The sequence below is a fragment of the Leptonotus elevatus genome, chromosome 8 (assembly GCF_054856555.1).
Source record: "Leptonotus elevatus isolate MCC_2025b chromosome 8, RoL_Lele_1.0, whole genome shotgun sequence".
Taxonomy (NCBI): Eukaryota; Metazoa; Chordata; class Actinopteri; order Syngnathiformes; family Syngnathidae; genus Leptonotus; species Leptonotus elevatus.
This window is the reverse complement of record NC_141246.1, coordinates 8,416,159-8,436,732: the sequence shown is the minus strand read 5'-3', so window position 1 is coordinate 8,436,732 and position 20,574 is coordinate 8,416,159. Positions and strand designations below refer to the sequence as shown.

The 20,574-nt window shown below is 39.7% G+C and overlaps 1 protein-coding gene across 9 annotated transcripts in view; it reads right to left on the bottom strand.

Moving 5' to 3' along the window:
* Positions 1-17: 17 nt before the first annotated feature.
* LOC147169594 (uncharacterized) overlaps positions 18-20,574 on the bottom strand; it is a 33,068-nt gene continuing 12,511 nt past the window's right edge. For 7 of the 9 annotated variants that reach the window (XM_086082880.1, XM_086082877.1, XM_086082874.1 and 4 more), the window contains 5 exons: positions 11,278-11,325; positions 10,942-10,986; positions 8,884-9,031; positions 7,327-7,488; positions 18-6,327 (listed from right to left, as the gene is read on the bottom strand). In XM_086082880.1, the coding sequence (XP_085939006.1) occupies positions 5,384-6,327; positions 7,327-7,488; positions 8,884-9,031; positions 10,942-10,986; positions 11,278-11,325 (1,347 nt within the window). In that variant the 3' untranslated portion in view covers positions 18-5,383. Of the gene's footprint in view, positions 6,328-7,326; positions 7,489-8,883; positions 9,032-10,941; positions 10,987-11,277; positions 15,031-20,574 lie in introns of those variants that run through there. The other 2 variants (XM_086082882.1, XM_086082883.1) reach the window with 2 other exon arrangements.

The following is a 20,574-nucleotide window of genomic DNA, read 5'->3' as shown; positions in this document are numbered from 1 at the left end:
GAAAGAGAATGCACACATTTGCTAGCTCAGGTCACTTTATTTTATCACCAAATCCACAGTCATCCTTGATTTAAAGTAGCGTAGGTGTCTGTATCCAATATGATAGACTTCCAGAAAGAAGCAGCAATGAACAAAAAAATAAAATAAAATAAAACAGGAGGGAAAGATATCCAAACCGACCTCCTGGAAAACAGCACCCAATTAATATACAAATATATGAAAATGTTAAGAGAATCTAATTTCTTATCAGAGTATGCACCACAGGCGTCTGTGCTATACACACACAGAGATTTGGAATCATTGCCAGACATAATAAACGAGCCTGGATGTTCATAATTAGACAAATACAGTATCATGATAGCAAAATGGCAATCAACTTTGGCCTCATGATAAGCGACAGTTTGTTTTTCAACTGCACGACAACAGTAAGTCTCTCACACATGCTTACAACACAAGAGAGCAGCACAGATAGTAGATACCTTAAAAAGAACACCACAACTTGTAGTAATATTCAGCTGAACTAGTTCACATAGTCACGTGTACTTCTATAAATCCTGCTTGCTTCTAAACACAAGAATAAATGTTTCTCAAAGGCTCAACAGTCATAAGTGATCAGTCATGTTTTTTTTTTTGTTTTATTCCTGGCAAGTTGCCCTATCAATTCCCTGCTTCACTCGAGTAAAAATATAGAGGAAATGCTCTCTTGATAAGGAGACAATGAACAGTCCTTTACAGTCAAAACTCAGTAACAGTCTTAAAGTGGCCCTTGGCCTACGTTGAGGACAAAATCTGGCCATGATTAATCTAAAACGGTTGCACACAAGGCCAAATGAAAGTGTGCTCTCTATGTACAGTGAATGAACGCACAACAGCTCGGCTTCAGTGTGAAATCAACGCTCGGTGGTGCTCATGTGTTACCATTATGTTGGGTCGCACAGGCGAGCTTTATTCCGAAAATACCTGGAATTTTATTCTGCATTGACATAGCATGTCAGCCTAATTTGTATAGAATTTGGGGTGGGGTTAAAATGTTCATTTTAATGTTTCATTATGTCCTATGGCTTGATAATCGTAATGTAAAAAAAAAAAAAAAAGTTTGTAAATGATAAGATTAAATAAAAAAAACTGCAAAAAAAATCCATGCAAATGTAAAAAAATGTAAATCCAAATCAGTCTTTATCAAATATTTTCAGGCATACAGATACATTCAGTAAAAACACATTGAAGATTATGTTTCAAGGTTGTCAAGGGAACAATATTCGCTTGCAATATATTCCTTTTCACTGGCACACTTTTCATTTCACATGTACACTCCACTCCTCAAGTATTGTAATAGTGGATTTTAAAAACATTTATATTTCATGTAGACTGAACGTTACATAAAATTCTACTCGAAATGTCTTTTTTCTTCTGGATATTCCAAATGTTTGTGCCGGGGGCTCTGTTTATCTTTCAATCTTGTTGCCAAGGCACTACATGAAGTAAGGGGAGCAGCTTAATTTAGTCAGACTGTAGCCTTGTCTAAAAAGATTGCTCTGGCGCCATCTTGTTGCCAAGAATTTATGGCGATGTGAGTAGAGGAGCTAAAACTCGTCAGGGCATACCATTTTCTAAAAGAAAATGTGCTTTGATACCATTTGTGGCATCTGAAGAAAAGTTTTTAAAAAAATTGGGTGGGGGCGGGGCAATTACTCGCTAACAAGAAAGTAAACAGAAATGTTCATCTCTTATCGAGTATGCCCAAATGTTTTCAGTTTGCAGCAAAAATAAAAGGAATAGTGTCCCAATACTTTTGGAGGAGAGTGTTACAAGGGCAGACATTGTGGCATGTAAAATTCTTGTGTCTAGAGATTTATGTCTTTGAAAAAACAATTTGGGGGAGAAATAAAATGGATAGCAGAGTCTTGAAGACAAACAACATTTAAAAAAAAATGTTGGGAACATCTCATGACTTTAGAAGAAAAATTAGGAACCTTATTTAAGATATTTCATAGTACAACTGACATGAATATTGGTAACACATGAAGGCCACAAACTGAGCCTAAATAAAGCCACTTTCTCGTTTGCACTTGGGAGAAACCTTTAAGCCAAAGGCAATTCAAATGCTTAAAGTATATTTACCGCGTAGGCTATGTACAATCAAGGGCCTCGACCCAGCACAGCTCACGGCTCAGTACGAAAGAGGTAAAAGTCTTTTTTTTTTTTCATTTCCACAACAGTTTGTTTCCCATTAGCCAGCCTCCACCAGTCAGGAAAAACAGTGTGAACACTATTGCTAAATACTACTTTCGCGAGTCTCGCGTGTGCGGTCTGTTTTTTAAAAAGACCGCTTAAAAGCACAGCTAAAACCCAGTTCATGTACAACACACAACATACAAAAACACACGCGCGCGCACACTCATGTAGCAGCAAGAAAATATATTATGCCTACAGAGTTTCTAGGCACCACAGGCTCTTTTAAATCACACATCAGCTAGTGCTAATCAACAACATTATTTAAAGGAGGGCGCAAACGTACGACGCATCTTGATATAGTTGGAAAGTTTGTCCCGACTTTGCCTTGGCACACGACCATGATAAAGTATAGAGAGCTTTGTGGCCAAATTGAAACTTTTCACGGGTGAGCTGGAGCCAATCCCAGCCGACAGGTTAGGCTGGTTGTTAGTCGTCCGCAGGGCACATACGCTGCTCAAAAAATACAGCAGCGCCTTGAGATACAAGTTGAATTCATGGGGGTTGGCATAATGCTTTATTCTCATGACTGGTTACTTTGTAGATTCTCACTGAAGGAATCAAAACTATGTATGAACTGACGTGGAGTTATGTATTTAACAAAAAAAAAAAAAGGTGAAATAACTGAAAACATGTTTCATATTATAGATTCTTCAATATAGCCATCCTTTGCCCCTGGTTACGTTTTTGCATACTCTGGACATTCTTACCTCTAAAAACTCCTTAAAGACTGTTGGAAAACCCTTTCAGGTGACTACGGTGTTTTGAAGCACATCGAGAGAATTCAAAGAATGTGCAAAATAATAAGTCATCAGAGAAAAAAAAGGGTGGCTATTAATTTATATATTTATTTTATTTTTGCCACCTTTTTTTGTTAAGTACATCATTCCAAATGTGTTTTGTTAGTTGTCATCGTTTTGACACCTTCAGTGAGATTCTACAATTTACATAGTCATGAAAATAAAGCAAATGTATTGAATGAGGTGTCCAAACTTTTGGCCTGTACTGTACATTGAAAAATAAATAATTGGCAGGGCTCCTCTTTAATAAGTTCCAATATCCCCACAAACATCTACTCTTCAATCATATGTATCTCACGTTATGTCAAATTCATAGTGGCGGTGTAGAAAGGAAAACAATGTGAAAACTGTTTTAACTGTCCAAATGATGGATTTCTGTGAAAGCACTCTTTCCCAGCGCGTCTTAATGGCCTTTAAAAAATCAAGCAAGCACAAACAGTTAAGTTGGAAGCATCACTTTCACACATAAAAGGGTCAAATATGCCACGATAAAATCAAAAGTGGTCTCTTGTCGATCAACTGTCCCCCATAACCACAAAAATAATGCGTATTAGTTTTATGCTCAAATACAGTTTGTGTACGTGTGTGTGCTATTTCTATAAAAATGGTTACACCACCAGGGCAGAAAACACTCCTCAATCCCACTGGGCACTTCAGTCAAGGACCCCTTAGTCACCCACCTACTCAACAGTCTGACTAATCTTACTCTTAAATTGACTACAAATATTTTGTCAACACTCAAAAACAAAACACGTCTCATCAGAACGTGCATTGCCTTGCTGCATACATTCCCATCCTGGTGTTTCTTTCCACTATAAAAAAAAAAAAAAGTCCAGATTGCACTCCAGCTCATTGTAGTGCTTCTTTACATTCATTCTCATTGCGTGAGCGAGTCGGGTTTGACTAGTAACAGCCTTGAAACACACACCAGAGATCTTATGGTATTCATGATCTATCCATGGAACAGTTGGAATTCCTTAACAGCGTTGCACCATATAAAGCTTTGCACACCAGGGACATAACATGAAGCTGGTGAGAGGACACCGTAGTGTATGCTGCTCCTTTAAAACATTATAAATGGCCATTATAGCCTACCTGTTATACTATATTAACATGAAATGGATCAATTGAATTTTGCGGCAATGGAGTTGAAATGGAGGTCACTATTAAAACTGTAGCGAATAGAAGCGCTGTTGATTCACCCTCAGGGGATCAGAACATTCAGTGAACTTGCCCCATCTCATTAAATATACGAAGAAAAAAATATTTGGTTGTAAATTGTTGCTGCTTTATATGCTTATTTTCCATGCCCCCTTTTCAATTGATTCATTCAGTATTTTCATCGTAGTAGTTGTACGGCAAGAGAATGTGTATTTTATCGATGCGACTTCCACCAAACTTGATTGTATAGCATAGGTTAGCATTAAATGCTACGATGCGATATATGATGCAAACAGATTCATAAAAGTAACATTCGGTTGACATGGAGCCATGTTTTCCGATTAGAATGAATCTGAATGACAAAACGGAATGAAAATGCGCCATTGTGGTTGTTTATCCAACTCCTTGTTAGTTAGCGGGCTACTTACTGGATGATGATGTCATATGTTAGTAATGGATAAGTGGTGTTATTTTTGTGAGTAATAGTCCCAGTTGTTACTATAGTGGCTCAAATGATAAAAATTAACTTTTATCCAGATCCTCCACATCTCTACAAAGTCTTTGTGACTTCACAGTAAAAAAAAAAAAAAGGGGCGGGGGGAGCAGGAGGTTACTCAAAAGCGCAAAATGTGAAAATGAATTCCTGTAATTGCACTTTTACGGATTCCCGGCCTAATTGAGCAAGTTTGTTTTGTAAGATGCGGTTGAGTGTTATTTGCGTAATCCTATCAAACCAACAAACCGATGGATGTCAATGAAAACAACACCCCTCACCCTTGTGACGTCGTGTGGCTGGTGCTAAACCGGTGCTAGCAGAGGTTTACTGTGCACGAAGAGAGTGAAGAGGTGAGCGGGTTGAAGGGACTGGTTGACTCAAAAAGGGAAAAAAATGTGATCAGCTCTTCATTAGCTGAGCCACTACAATGTTTCGTAAGAATCAATTGTGTGTTGTCTTTTTGGTGCGTAATTCTGCTAACTATCAAACCGATCGCCATCAATTCAAATGATACCTCTCACCGTTGAGCTTTTTGACTTGCAGGAGGTAACAAGAGGAGATAAAACTCATCTTGTCCTGCCACTCGCATCCAAGACTTTAACTTCAGTGACGCAACTTTTCACCTACTAGTCTTGCTCTACACGGACGGCCTTAATCACAAACACCGCGCTTTTTCCCCTTCCTCTTTCGCCCGTCACACTAACGAGGCGCCCACGACGACAACGGTGTCGCCGTGCTGCTGGATGCAGTCGTCCAGCAGGGGTGAGAAGACCGCCTCCTGGGCTCGGAGGGAGCAGTCCACGCTGTCGTGCCGCTCCCTCTCCTTGAGGCCCGCTTCCTCATCTCGGTCTCCGCGCTTCACTTGGCAGCGACACACCTCGATGCCGGAATCGCCCGTCAGCCGTCGGTGGCGGAAGTGATCCTCCTCGTCATCATCCTCATCCTCGTCTTCGGGGCGAATCGCGGCGGGCATATTTGGGGACGGGGTGGAACGAGGCAAGGCGGTTTCCGCTCTTTCGTTGAGCGTGGCACGCAGGGGGTCCGAGTAGACGAGATGCTGGACTTGCCCGGAGGAAAGGGAAGGTAGCAGGATGAGGGGTGAGAGCGGGAGGCGAGGGTGGGCTGAGGGGCGATAGCTATTAAGGGGGCGGAGAGGAAGGGACAGCGGGGCAGCCGGGCGCGAGATCCCCTCATTGCCATGATAGGAACGACTGGGAACGACATCCGGAGCGAGCGCCGGTATAACATCCGGTGGAACTTGCGATGAAGGTGGCGATGACGAGGGGGTCAATAAGCGGCTGACCCCCGCCTCGCTGGGCGTGGACATGCGGCTGCTGTCGTACGTCTCGTCAGTCACCTGGACGGAGAAGGAGGTGCTGCAGGGTGAGGTGAGGGAGCAGGACTCGCAGGAGCAGCTGGTGTAATTGTCGGAGCTCTGGGACGAGGTGAGGCCGCTGGGGCCCGAGCCCAGGTAGGGGGGGCAGGGGTGACTGTAGAGGTGGTGATGGGGGTAGGAGGAGCTCGGCCCGAGCATGGGGTCTCCCTGCAGGGCGAAGACGGAGCTGTAAGGTGGAGGAGGCGTGGCGGGCTGCGCTGCCACCTCATCGTAAGAGGGTAACTTGAAGGTGGCCAGAAAACCTGAAAGAAGAATGCACACATACTCAGGCTCATGTCAAATCGACGGCGGCTTGGTATGTTGACACTTTTATGGTCTGAATAAAATAATAATAATCGCCTTCCCTTATTAAAATGCGGTCTCACTGCGTGATTATTCAACACAATACAACACGGCTTTCATTAACTCGTTGACTGCCATTGGCGGCTTTAGACGTCAAAAATTCATTCTAACTACTTCTGTTAGTTTAACATTATAGTATAAAAACCTAGAAAAAGTTTTTATTGTACATTTAGAACAGATATAAAAATGTTGATTAATCGTGAGTGAACTATTGAAGTCATGTGATTAATTACAATTAAAAATTGTAATCGCCTGACAACCTAATTTATAATAATCTTTTCTTTTCTTTTTTAAAATAATATTTTTTTTAAAACCTAATTTTTAATAATCTTTTATTTATTTTTTAATAATCTTTAAAAAAAAAAACCAGCTTTTTCTTTAACTCATTCGCTCCCAGCCATTCTCACTGAAGCAACCCCCTTCACTCCCGGCTGCTTTACTAGATTTTGACTGATTTTGCAAGGCTCACAGAATATTGTGTTCTATTGCTATAAAAATATGGAACATACCAAAATAAAGACTACAGTCTCTTCTTTCATCAGAAAAAAAGTATATTTCTATCTGTTTCCGTTTTGCAGCAATTAGCATTGGAATATAGCTAAATTTCATCATTATTCACAAATCTGTTTAAAACAGTGAGGAAAGAGCTTTTTGCAACATGGCCCTGGTTGATCTCTTATTCTCTGCTGCCGCCTGCTAGCCGTTTTTGTAAACAACTACCATTGCTTCAACAATTCTCTTTAGTTCAGAGGCTGCATCAAAACCTTCTGTATGCTCCAGCATACAAAAAACATACAACATTTATAAATACATCCTTGGGACACTTTTTGGGAGCAAATGAGTTAACCAGTGGAACTGCTACAGCAAAACAATAATAAAAAGTCCTTAAATACACATACTGAGATCCAGCATGGAGGACGGGTAGTTGCAGGCTCCGTTATAGGCAATAAGATTGATTTCCCTCTGTCTCTGTTGCTGCTGGATCCTCATCTTGGCACGGCGATGGCGGTAAGCACAGAAACAGCTGAAGAGGATCAGCACGGTCCACAGCAGCCAAAACCCTGCCAGGGAGAAACAAAGAAGCCCAATCTTTAACCCAAACTGACAACAAGAAACATGACTTGAAAACTGGATTCATCCTTTTTCCACAACAACGGGCTCGTTGCACAAATCCACTACTTCCTGAACTCGATACCACTCCTTCATGTCCTGTCTTTCATGATTGGACAAACTGATTAATCCAGGTGTGTTTGGCCATTGTCGTCGTGGTTACTGAGGTCAGGCACACCTGGATTAATCAGTTTGTCCAATCATGAGTGGTACTGAGTTCAGGAAGTAGTGGGTTTATGCAAAGAGCCCATTCCCGTCGAACAGTGGCTAAGACACAGACAATTTTTTGGATTTTTAAGCAATTTAGTGTCTTCAATATACCTGATAAACACGAGCGATTCAAACACAGAAGCTTCCTATGCTTGCTAAGGGGATTGAAAGTAATCCACTGTACATACAATGCCAAAATGTCAAGTTTTTGGTATTATCTAGCAAGAAGTTAGAAAACCACTTGAAGGCCTGTTTTTAACCAAGCAGTCCAGTTTGTTTTAGAATTGTATGATTAAAAAAAAAAATCCTTGCTCAATGTGCCAAGGTAGTATTAATTTGTTGGCACTGCAGTGGTTCCGCACTCAGCATTCTGGTTAATATTGCATTTGTATGAATTAAGCAGAAAAATCCACCCGTTATCCATCCATTTCAGGGAGGCGGACATTTTGCCCCTTGCTGTCGACTGCGCATGTCGTCACAGTGCCAAGGGTTCAGGTAACGACCGTCACGGCTCACCTGTTTTATGGGTTTGGTCATGTGATGTTCGGAAGCTGATTCCGTTATGGGCGCTGTGATGTCATTTTTTGACAGCAAGTGGCAAAATGGCCGAAAAGTTTTGACTTGAATGTTGAAAATGTTTGTTATCAAATTGACCACTGTTCATAAAGACATATTTGATATAGGTAATATTTATGGTCTAGAAATGTTCTTTATACAAATATTGATCGTTTAGTGTTACCGCCACACTTACCGGTACTGTTTTTTATATTTATGACCTGGAATTTTTTTCATATAAATATTTTGCTGTAATTATGACTTTACTAATATTAGTGTAGGTTCGGTATGGCACACACCGACAAATTCTTCGCTGTGGCATAGGAATGGAACTATAAACTGAGGACCTCCTGTAGTATACCTGCCAGGCCAGTAGTTGGCAATGTCATTTTAAGGTGTCACTGTAAGAAAGTAGTAGTAGCAAACATCCTCTTTTTCCATAGAGAATTTATTCTTTATTTATTAAGTGACTAAATAGAAACATTAACGATGTTTAACATCCAACCTTGAGCTCTCTGCTTTCAAATATTTGCTTTCTGCATTACTGCAGAGCAACAAAGGCGGTTGGTTCGCTGACTCACACCAGAGTTCGTAATAGTAGGTACAGCAGCCCGTCTCTCCGCAGCAGTGTCCTGTCTCACAGAGGTAACCTGGATTGTTGTTTACTCCAGGACAATATTTGGGACTGACTACAGGCTGGCTACCAGAACCCTCATGTTGCTTCACCACCTGGTGGACAAAACAACATACTGAGTTATTTCCACAATGCCAGCATTATTCCAGGACATTGCTTTCGCATTTTACCCCCCCCCCCTTCCCCTCCTTTTTTGATAGATGGTTTTATGATTCTGATGATTATTATTTTTTTGATGCAACAGGTAGCTAATAGTCAGAAAAGTGTTTTTTTTTTCCAAAGAGTTTACTGATGAATTTGGAAGCCATTTTGCCAAGAAGTGATCCATCCATCCCTCCATTTTCTATAGCTTGTCCTCATTAGGGTCACAAGTGAGCTGGAGCCTATCGCATCTTTGATTGGTTGTAAGTCAATTGCAGGGCACCGATGGACAATTTAGAGCAGGGATGTCAAACTCAGGGGCCGCATAGAGGAAAATATATTACCAAGTAGGCCGGATCGAAAAAATAATGGTATGGTTTTGCAGGCACATTGTTCCCAGAATGCATTGTGTGGCACAGTTAATGAAGTTATAAGGACGTTAAGACATGTCATATGTATTTGTGTTACCACTAATTGAATTTGTGTCGTATTTAACACGTTTTTGTTGGTCTATGATTTAAAAAAATATATATATATAAACAAACCGTAACTTTAGGTTGTGTGTAAAATAATGACATCCAGGACGATTCAATGTACAAGTTGCAATGCTCATCTGAGAAATGCTTGTGAAAATACGAATTAAAATGTTTTGATTGTAGCCAGCTGATTATTCGGTCTGACATTTAAAAAAAAAAATTACTTTACAAAATTGTCTCGCGGGCCGGATTAAACCCCTTTGCGGGCCGTATGTTTGACACCCCTGATTTAGAGTCTTCAATGAACCTAACATGTATGTTTTTGGAATGCAGGGAGAATCCACAGTACTTGGGGGGAAGATGTGATCCATATTATTTCTCATCAAGCTAAACTATTTAATATAACTACATCCGTACGTCTGCACCAGTCAGCTGGTATTTCGACCAACTCATCCTGCTGTCTCAGGTTTATTTGACAAAGATACAGTAGCAGAGCGTTCGCCATGTTTTACAGTAGTTTGTGTTATTTTGTTTGCATCATTCGTTTTAGCATCTGTAAACATAACATTTATGTGGCTCTGGTTTTGCCTCATCTGTCCAAAGGATTTTCTCCCAAAAGCTTTGTGGCTTGTCAGTATGCATTTTTGGCAAATTCCAGATGTGTTGGTTTCAAGTTATTTCAGTGACAATGTGGGCTTTCTTTTCCTTTAACACAAGATTACCAACAATGTTGTCCTTGTGACTACTGGTAAGCAGTTTTCATATGTGAAAAGAACACAAAGTAAATATATTGATGCTCCTTTAATCTCATTATCTAACTACTCAATTTAACTGTATTTTAGTAGCACTTAAAAAAAAAATATATATATATATATATAACGTTGGTGTTTGTAATTTTTCATATCACCCAGGAAGAATTGAGTGTCTTTAATAGTATTTAGGACAGCTGTTAAAACAATTTTTTTTTTTTACTTAAAATTAAAAAGATTAAAAAACATAACTTCTTGTTCTCCTTCATTATCCAGCAGTGGTGCCCAAGTCCGGTCCTCGAGAGCCCCTATGCAGCCTGTTTTTATTTTTATTTTTTATGTTTCTCTCCTCTAACACACCTGAATCAAATGATCAGGTCATCAGCAAGACAAGTTAAACCTGATAAAGATCCTGATACGGGCTCTCGATGTCCGGACTTGGGAACCCATCTTATACAGCGAGCTGGCTAGTAATCAAGAAAATTGCTGCAGCCAAGTGCAAGTAAGTACCCAATGACCCTAGTGAGGACAAGCGGTAAAGAAAATGGATGGATGGAAATGATGAAGTCAACCAAATTTTTAAACAGGAAATTCATCAGTTATTATGTCTTTTCCTAATAGAGAGATGGACACAGACACCTTGTGAACTGCAGGTTCGTCCGATTCCTTCTGGGTAACAGCCACCTACAATTGAAAAAAAAAAAAAGAAGAAAAAAAAAGTACTGTTGAAGTTTGTCGGATGTATGTAGCAAATGGAGTGAATAAATCTAGAGATAAAAATGTGGAATGATTTCACAGCAATCACATCAACGCAGGAAAGCCCGGAGTGAGCCGCAGTGATATCTGCAGCGCACATGGTAACAGCACGAGCGGTGCCGACATATAATTGCGTCGCCATGGCAACCACTGTGGTTATGCTCGGAGGCCTGATTTTCATAGTGCTCTGAAATGAATAGTGAAGGTCGAGCCGCTCACCGTGGAAGCCTCGGTGGTCCCATCCAAGTATCTCACGGTCATCGTCAGCTAGAGAAAGATAAAGCAGACGCGAGCAACAATGACCTGAAACGCCTCGTCGGGAACATCCACTCATTTGACACGGAATTCATGTTATCATACATTTAATACATTTGTAGTCTCCAAAACATCCAACCTTTGCTGTCTTTCTGAGGAGCTCATTTCTAATCCGACCCAACCTGGTCAGTCCCAAAGAGAATTTCTTTGACTTCCAGCTCTGCTTCCTGTTGTCTCTTCAGTGCCACTGTCTCTAAGGCGTACATCACATCATGGCTGGCCTTACCATTGTCTTATGGATCTTCCTCTTCATCCTAGCAGAGACTCTTCAAGCACGTAACACACCTGATATTTTCCTCCAACAGATCCAACATGCTTGGATCTGTTTTTTTTCACCTCCTTAGAAAACTCGCCATTTCTCTTACACGCATACTAAATAACAGCGTCTGAATGTCGGCAGTCACCGTGTATGCTATTTTTCGTCTAAATGTTGTCTTGTCAACGTGTGCAGAAATTCAGAAATGAGTATATCAGTCACGCCCGTGAAAATGTCATGCAGGCCCAAAGTGAGGAAAGTGACAAATTGCGAGTTGAAAGTGAGAGGCCACAATGCAGAAACGCCGTGGTTGGGTTTGGCACTCTTTTGTAAACTGCCTGATAGATATGTTGTCCGTATGGGGGGAAACAATGTATGCCGCCTTCTACTGCGGTGTGCATACAATGAAATGCGCACAAAGACCTTGACCGGCCACGAAATGATGATGAGCCAAAATCCAACGAGCAACAAACCCCAAATGTCACAGCAACACGAACATGAACACCATCTAATAATTTCCAAAACGACAACTTTTGACATTCTGACTTTACATTGATAACAATAGTTCTAAATACACTATTTTGTGTCCCACGCATCATCTTCCAATAGTATTATGATTCTGTTAGGTCACTGGTGCACCCCACCAGTGGTTCACGGGCTGGTAATGAGTGCAAAAAAAACTACCATGAACCGGTCCTCGGCAGAAAAAAGGTTGGGGACCATTGCATTAGGCTGTAAATGAAGAGTATTGGTAGTACACATTGGTTGTATCGGGATCGGCTGATATTGAGCATTTTATGCAAAACAGTGATCGACTGTAATTACTTAAATTGCCCGATCAATCATGTCATTGACAAAATAAGACATTACATGTTATATTTAATATTTATCAGCATTTTTTAAAGATTTTTTCTCCCGCACCCGTGCATTTCAATTGACGTCAATTATACGTTGTTTTTTGCTATTCGTGGGTCGGCCTCGTTGCTATCCCCCGCGAATGGTGGCGGTCCACTGTACAGTAAATATAAAAGTTTTTAAAATAGATATATTGCTCTATCTTCTGTTCGAATCAGGCATTGGTTATCGGGATTTTTTTTTTTTTAAACTCGAGCGCTGATTGATGATCGGCCGAAAAAATCATGATCGTGTAAAGCCTAATTGGTAACCAAAATCTTTTTTTTTTATATAAATTATGTAATAGTTAATACACATGACCCAGTATGTAAGAAGCTTTAACCCAAATTATATATTAAATGTTAATATAATCCAGTATTTGCTAGGGATGTCACAATAACCGCAATATCGTGATATCGCGATACTAAAATTGCCACAATATCGTCGTCGTCACGCTATGATATTTAAAACACCACATCTTGATCAAAAACTTTACTTTTCACCTGCTTCAGCCAAGCTCAGCATTATGAACGACATCGACTATGATACTTTACGCTGCTGAGCCAATAGTAACATGCGCTGTGCTTTGTTTTTACAAACAAATTCAAGATGGCGGAGGGCATTGACCATACTGACATAGTAGCATGGATACAGCAGAAAACTCAGAAGTTTTTTTTTTTTTTTTTTAATTATTGCCAACCCCACCACAATATTGTGATAATTATCGTATCGAGAGGTTTATATTGTGATAATATCGTGTTGTTGACTTTTGGATATCGTTACATTGCTACTATTTGCAGAAAGTCACGTGTGTTGCGATAACTAGCACAACCAATTTGATGACATGATGGATTTTTGTTACCAGATTATTGTTGTTAGTCCTGAATTTTGTAATTTATTTATCCAAAAAAAATCAATACAGTACGTTTTCTTGAATTCCTAAACAGAAAAAAAATGCATTCGTGATGGAATGTTATGTTAAATTATTTCCAAATTTGGCTATAAAAGCTGAATTCACTTCTTGTTCAGAATGGTAAAATGTGGAGGAGAGCTCACTGAAGTCAAAAGAGTCCGCATTTAAAGCACTTCATGATGCTGGACTGTCTACATTTGGTCTGAACAATTACTTGAGCACTTTTTATAACGCTTTAAGGCTAATTGAATACTCTAAATTGTTCAAATTAAGTGTGAACGGTTGTTTGTCTATATGTGCCCTGCGATTGACTGCCGACCAGTTCGGGGTGCCTAAAGTCCGCTGGGATAGGCTCCGGCACACCCGCGAACCCAGTGAGTAAGCAATACAGATAATGAATGGATATCCAAATATGTCTCTGGGACCCTGAAAATGGAAGTACTGTACACTGCATTACTTTCTTTAATGAGAAATGCCATATTTTTTTTATAAAAAACCTCTTAAAGCTATAACTTTACACTTGTTACACATCAGTCAGTCAGTCACAAGTTGATTGTTTTACTTCAATTTCATAATAGTGGTACATCAGGGCAAAAAAAAAAATCTTAAAAATGTCACCATCCAAATACTTGTGCAACAAAGTGCAACTTGATTAGTGGCAAGAAGCTTTAATTAGCACACAAACATGGAAGGTCATCCACAATGTGGAGCTGTCAGCATCCTGAATCAGCAATTTTGTCACTTCTACAACTATTTGTCATGCATAAAGCATCACTGGAAACAAAGCAGTGTTTATGTAAATTATACTGTACACATGTGAAAAGCAACAGCATATTTTAAAATCATCTATTCTTAAATCTTGAATGTTTTCTGTGCATCTATCTAAAGCATTTATTTGCGTGACAAAATGGGAGACACGCAATTTAATATAAGATTCTGAATTTAGAAATAAATTAAACAGGATTATAAAGACATGAGTGCAGGCTAGTAGAAGCTGCAGTGTTTGTCAACATGGAAGCATGTTGCTCTGCAGCAATCCATGCCTGCGCTTTGACAGCAGTGTGTGTGCCCGTGTGTGCGTGCGTGCGTGCGTGTGTGTGCGTGTACCTCGTCAGACCTAATCCCGAGACAGAACGTCAACGTCTTCTCGGGATCCATGTTCAGAAGAAGCGGACGTCCGACCGGAGCGACAAGGTGCAGAAAACGCAAGCCGAGGTTTGAGCTCTTTCTTCGGGCTTCAGAGCTCCATCACAGCGGCCGCCCCCCTCTCCACGGACACGGCGGCTTCCCCGTCCGCCATGCACACGGACCCACGGACAAACAGACGGAAGGATGCCCCTCCCGGACCTTTTCTCAGTGTCTCTCCACACACAGAGCGTATTGAAATAGACCCCCTCCCATCCCCAACCCACGCCGAGCGTATAAAAAACAGAGACGTGTGACCTCGACTTGGTGTGCAAAACGAGATTGTCGTCGAGTGACGTTTCATGTGGCGATGCAAAAGTGTGCTTTTGTCCCCCTTTTGTTTAGACAGAGAGGGTCGCGGATGCTGCGGGTGACGTCATGCTTCTCGCAACCCCTCCATAGTGCGAATGCAAACACCCTCCCACCCCTCCTCCGCCACCCGACCGACCTAATTGGCCTGAGCTCCCAGCAACAGTCCAACACACTTGTTCCAGGTACCGTTCACATTAAATTACCAATTAAGAGCAGAGGTGGGAAGGAACTGATTTTCCCCCTTATTACATCTGTACTGGAAAACATGTGCACCTTGTGATAGGACCACACGACCACTTCTAAACCAACTTTATCATATGGGCAAAAGTATTACACTACGACATACAACTTAGTTTGTGGGAAGCCATTTGCACACACGGCATTTCCCCCTCGTCATTTTTAGCGTCTCGCGTTTTACAAAGCTGTTCCTTACTAAATCCACTTGATGGCGGCATTTCCGTAGCAATATGTCATCATATGTTAATGCAGGTCAAATCAAGTGACTAACTGGCCTCCAAAGAGTCCGGCGGTTATCTAAATATGAATCTGTTAACATTCGTGGAACGACTTAAAAACTCGGAAATCAGCAAATTGAGAATAGTTTCACCCACAAACTCGCAAATACAACCGTTGCGTCTGTATTTAAACCAACCAAGCGTGACTATTCCCAATACGGTAAATAAACTTCTACCAACCTAACATTGTAGACTTAAGAGGAATGTCAATAAATTAAATAAGAAATAACATTTGCTGTCGCAGCTGAGTTCAACAATCTGGCACTTACGGGATCACGTGACCACCACGTGACAAAACAGAAGGGGGGGGGGGAGGCCTAGTTTGCCAATATTTACAAGCTAAAACATTCCACACCCACAAGTGAACCAAACCGTGATGTTCACAAGAGGGCAGCAGAACACAGGGCTTGGATGAAATTAGTATGCTTGTATGAAAGGACACCTGCTTACTGTAAAATAATCTTGCTGCTTGTCTCCTTTCATGTTTTTAGAGTTGAATGTGTACATTTTTGTATGTGTACACTTCAAAGCAGAAACTTTTAGGGCCTGAAGCGCTTCCATCTATCTTCCTTATGATGTATTTCCTATGTCCCTACTTGAAAACCCAGAAGAGCAAGAGCAAGCTGGTTTTCATGAAACCAGTTTGGTAAAAGCACGGTTACCACGTTGAATTGCTGAGTTTCACAAGACACGGAAATATATTTCTATTTTTTTTTTTAATCACAATATAATGCTGTTTATTTATAATTGTCTAGCCTGAAACTTTCGGTTGAAATTGTCAAAGTGATATTTGACACTCATTCAAATACTTAAAAATTTACTAAAGATGATATAGTTACTTCTATTTGGCCTTCCATGTTTACTAATACCTTTCTTTGTTGATTGGATGGAAGAAATCACTGATGGCTTATAGAAATACACACAGTGTCCATTTCAACTTCACTTTACGTTTACGTTACCAAATATGGTTCCTCGCCCTATGGAGGGAGGACAACATAATAGTTGACTCAAGTGTCAGCCGACTTAACAGGAATTAGCGAGAGTGTTGGTAACGTTCAGATGGAGCTCAAAAATTTCCATTTAAGGCGTGTCCCCATGATGGCATGATCAGATTTTCTGTAAATTTCCCAAAACGCATTTGCTCACGCTCTTCAATGACACAATATGTCAAAACTTCCTCTGACTCATCGATGCAATACAATCAAACATGTGTGCCTTCACACACAGAACACAAAATAAAAATAGTGCTCATACTAAAGTCACTGTGATGTTTTGACGCGATTCCTAAGAACAAAATATGCTTATGAACTCATTCACTGCCATTGACGGTCATAGACGTAAAAAAATATTTTGAACTATTTCTATTAGTTTAACATTTGTTTCTACTTTTGTTTACAAGAGTATGAAAACCTATAATTTTTTAATTGTACATTTAGAACATATATAAAAATGTGATTAATCATGAGTTAACTATTGAAATTATGACGTTAATTACGATTAAAAATTGTAATCGCCTGACGCCCCTAATTTTTATTTATCTTTTTTTTTTAATTCATTCACTGCCGTTGATGGCTATTAACGTCAACAATTCATTTGAACTATTTCTATTGGTTAAAAAAATGTTCCCCACTTTTGTTAACAAGAGTATGAAAACCTAGATTTTTAATTGTAATTAATCGCATGACTTCAATAGTTAACTAATAATTAATCACACATTTTACATCTGTTCCAAATGTACAATTTTTTTCCTAGGTTTTCTTACTCTTGTTAATAAAAGTGGAAACATTTTTAAACTAATAGAAATAGTTTAAATGAATTTTTGACGTCTATAGCCGTCAATGGCAGTGAATGAGTTAAAGAAGCATGCTAGTTGTAGGTGCCCAAATATTTGGGCTTAATTTGCTTTAAAACTGACAGATGGGCTAGGCCAGGAATAAATATCAGATGTTTTAATGGGCTTTTCCTGACCCCCCCCCCCCCCCCCCCCCACACCGCAATTGTGGGAAAAAAGGTTCTAAAAAAATAATTAAACGAGGCAAAAAATCTTTGGAACATGTACTGTAAAAGCTCTGCTTGTGCGTTATAAATGTCATCGGTCAAATTTAGCAGAAACTCAAAGCGAAACTTAAGTTTTACTGTTGCGTGACGAGTCCAGTGGATGTTTATGATACACAACTCTTGTTTAATGATTGTGTGTAAAAGATAGGAGGCCTTTTGAACCTTTAATGCACCTTTAATTGCGCATCATTGCTTATAAACGAGGTATAGTTGGACCCACAGTCTGGAACATACATCTCCCTCAACCATCCATCCAAGCTAACAAAATGTCCCAAACAAACTTCATATTGATAGCTGATGAAGTGCTTTTAAAGTTGTGTGCGGCATGACAAAACACTGGTAGTTTGCTGAAAGATTAGACGGCAAAGAGCTCACATTTTGACAGCATTGTCAAAACAGAAGTCCTTGCGCCGCAAAAAGGAATGTCTGCATGTATTTTGAAACTTGCCTGTCAAAATTACAGTCACACGTCTCATCCAGTGACGTCATCTGGAAAGTGCAACTGAACTTCCCTACAATTTCCAAATGCCGAGCAGAAGGTGAATCATCGTCCGTTGCTGAGAAGGCGTCACTTACTACCACGTAGCCGGTTTACAACACGTGTCAGGTGGACCTACGCTTAAAAAAAAAGAAGAAAAAAAAAGAAAAAGTATTTTAAATGCAAAAATAAACCCAGACAAGCAGACTATAGCACTACACTTGTGATGTTAAAGCGTTTCCCAGCCATTATTTAGTTAAGCCGCATTGGCCTACTTTACACCTCACATACATTTTCATTTTTTGAGATTTTGTTATGGTCCATTGAAACTAGGTTTGACATTTTTGGATACAATTCCAAAAGTTATATTTCGCAAACATAAAGCTCATCACTGAGAACACCACCTTGCTATTTCTTTGCTTTTTTTTGTTTTTGTTTGGCCACCAGAAGAAAGGGTGATGCTAAACACAGACCCAGAAATTGAACTGTTTTTTTTCTCACCAATTTGTGCTTGTACTTATAAGGCTAACATTATATTAAATATAGAATTTGTGTGCATAGAAAAACTAGTCCCATTATAACAGACATAATTGTGCAGAAGAGTGCCACTGAGGACTTTTCTTTTATGTTTTGTTAGTTGGGAATATTAACTTTACAATAAATGAAGATTTTACGATAGGGACAGTTTGAGCTGAATTAAAATGACATCATTCCCCTCAAAGGCAGTGCTTCTCAATTATTTTTTTGTTGTTGTTACAAGTTACAACTCTCCGCCACGACAATAAATAGTTTAAATTGTCTATCGAATTGTTGTAATAACACCTCTACAGATAAGTTGAAACTCCTTCTCCACTCTGTGACAATAGAAGCGCCACTACCACCTACTGTAGTGGATGTGCAATTACACTTTATTCTAGTATGGCAAAAAAAAAAAAAAAAACATTTTTCTTGAGGTTACACGCGTCCCGTTGGCACAATTTGACAAGCACTGCCTTATGGGAAAAATAGCTTTGAAATGAAACCAACTTGGAAGTCAACTGGGGTCACGTGACAAATTGCTTGATTCACATGTGACATTTTAATGACCGTTTTACTCTGTTTTATAAACAAGTTCTCTGATAAAGCAATAAACCAAAACATCACTCATGGTACTTTGACTTACTGTACTTGCCAACTATAAAAGTTTGAACTGATATAACTGGCATTGTGGTTTCTTGGAGTCATTCCAGTTGACATCAGGTCAAAGGTAACCTGAGTGTCAGCACTTGTGATAGTCTAGAGGATGTGTTCGTACCCGCTAATAAAAGCGCCACGAAAACTGAAAGGCACAACATGCAACATGACGCACCCAGACCAAATCTTTTTCAGGCATGATTCGAGCAAGATGTTGTTGTTGTAGAGGAAATTTAAGCACCAGCATAAAAAAAGCTGACCATCGTGTCTGCGAGTCCATTTCCTCATTACTGTCTTGTTTGAGTTCGGTGACACACTTTTAAACCCATGCGCGTATGGTAGCGTCGCTCTTTGTTTATGTAAAGCCATAGAGTGTAACGTGCAAAACACATGACAATGCAACCATATGTTTGTGTTTCCTAACAAAATGAAGACATGATTGCGGCTGAGAAAACTGCCATTGTGCGAAAAGGGAACGACAAAAAAACAGAAACATTTTCCCTACTTGCACTTATGTGTGTCACACATGCTTTATGGGAGTGGTTGTCAAACCAGACTTTTACGCCAAGTACCACCTAAAAAAAGTTGACGTTTAAGAACAAAGTTTGTTTGCATTACAAATGTATTTGTCTCTAATTACCGGTAAATCAACTTCCGGACTTCACTTAATGAAAAATACCTTAAATAAATAAATAATCTAAAGTAAAGACCATCTTATTTACTTGAGATATTTAACTACTAATGTTGTAATGGCAAAACTCAACATTTATAATGCACGTTGTTTATAATATAAATTTAATGATTACATTTATGGACCTCCTGCAGTTACAATCTGGTGTGACTGTGAATGTACATAGAGTAATTTTAGTCTGATGACTTGTTTGGAAAGATAATGTGTTAGATTGGTCGCTACTCTGAAAAGTGAGAAAAGCTTATTTTTAGAGTAAGGCGCAACTTCGTAACGCAGCACTGACATCACTGCTCATAGTACCTGGTAGTAAGTGCAATGGAAATGTGTCAAAAGCGAGTTGATCCGTGGCATGCAGAGTTGGTACCATCGAGTCAATCAATCAATCACAATCAGGCCGAATTGAAGCATTTCCTCCTTTTCCAATCAAAGTCAGCAGTGGCCCAATTATTGAATATATATCCTGAGTGATTTTCTTACTGAGTGCATATGTGCAGTTGGTTATTACAAACACACTACACACTATAAGAGCAGGAGGTCTGTCACATCTTAAAAATCTGTATTTAGTGTCTGTAATAATTTGTTGCCAAATTAACCTCCACTCTGCATTTTCCTGTATTTTTCATTTCTTCTTTTATACCCTGCAGTCCAGAGACACAGTGACCCACTTTAAGTTCCACCCACTCTGCAAAGCAGTGCAAGCTAATGCTAATGCCAACAGCTAACACC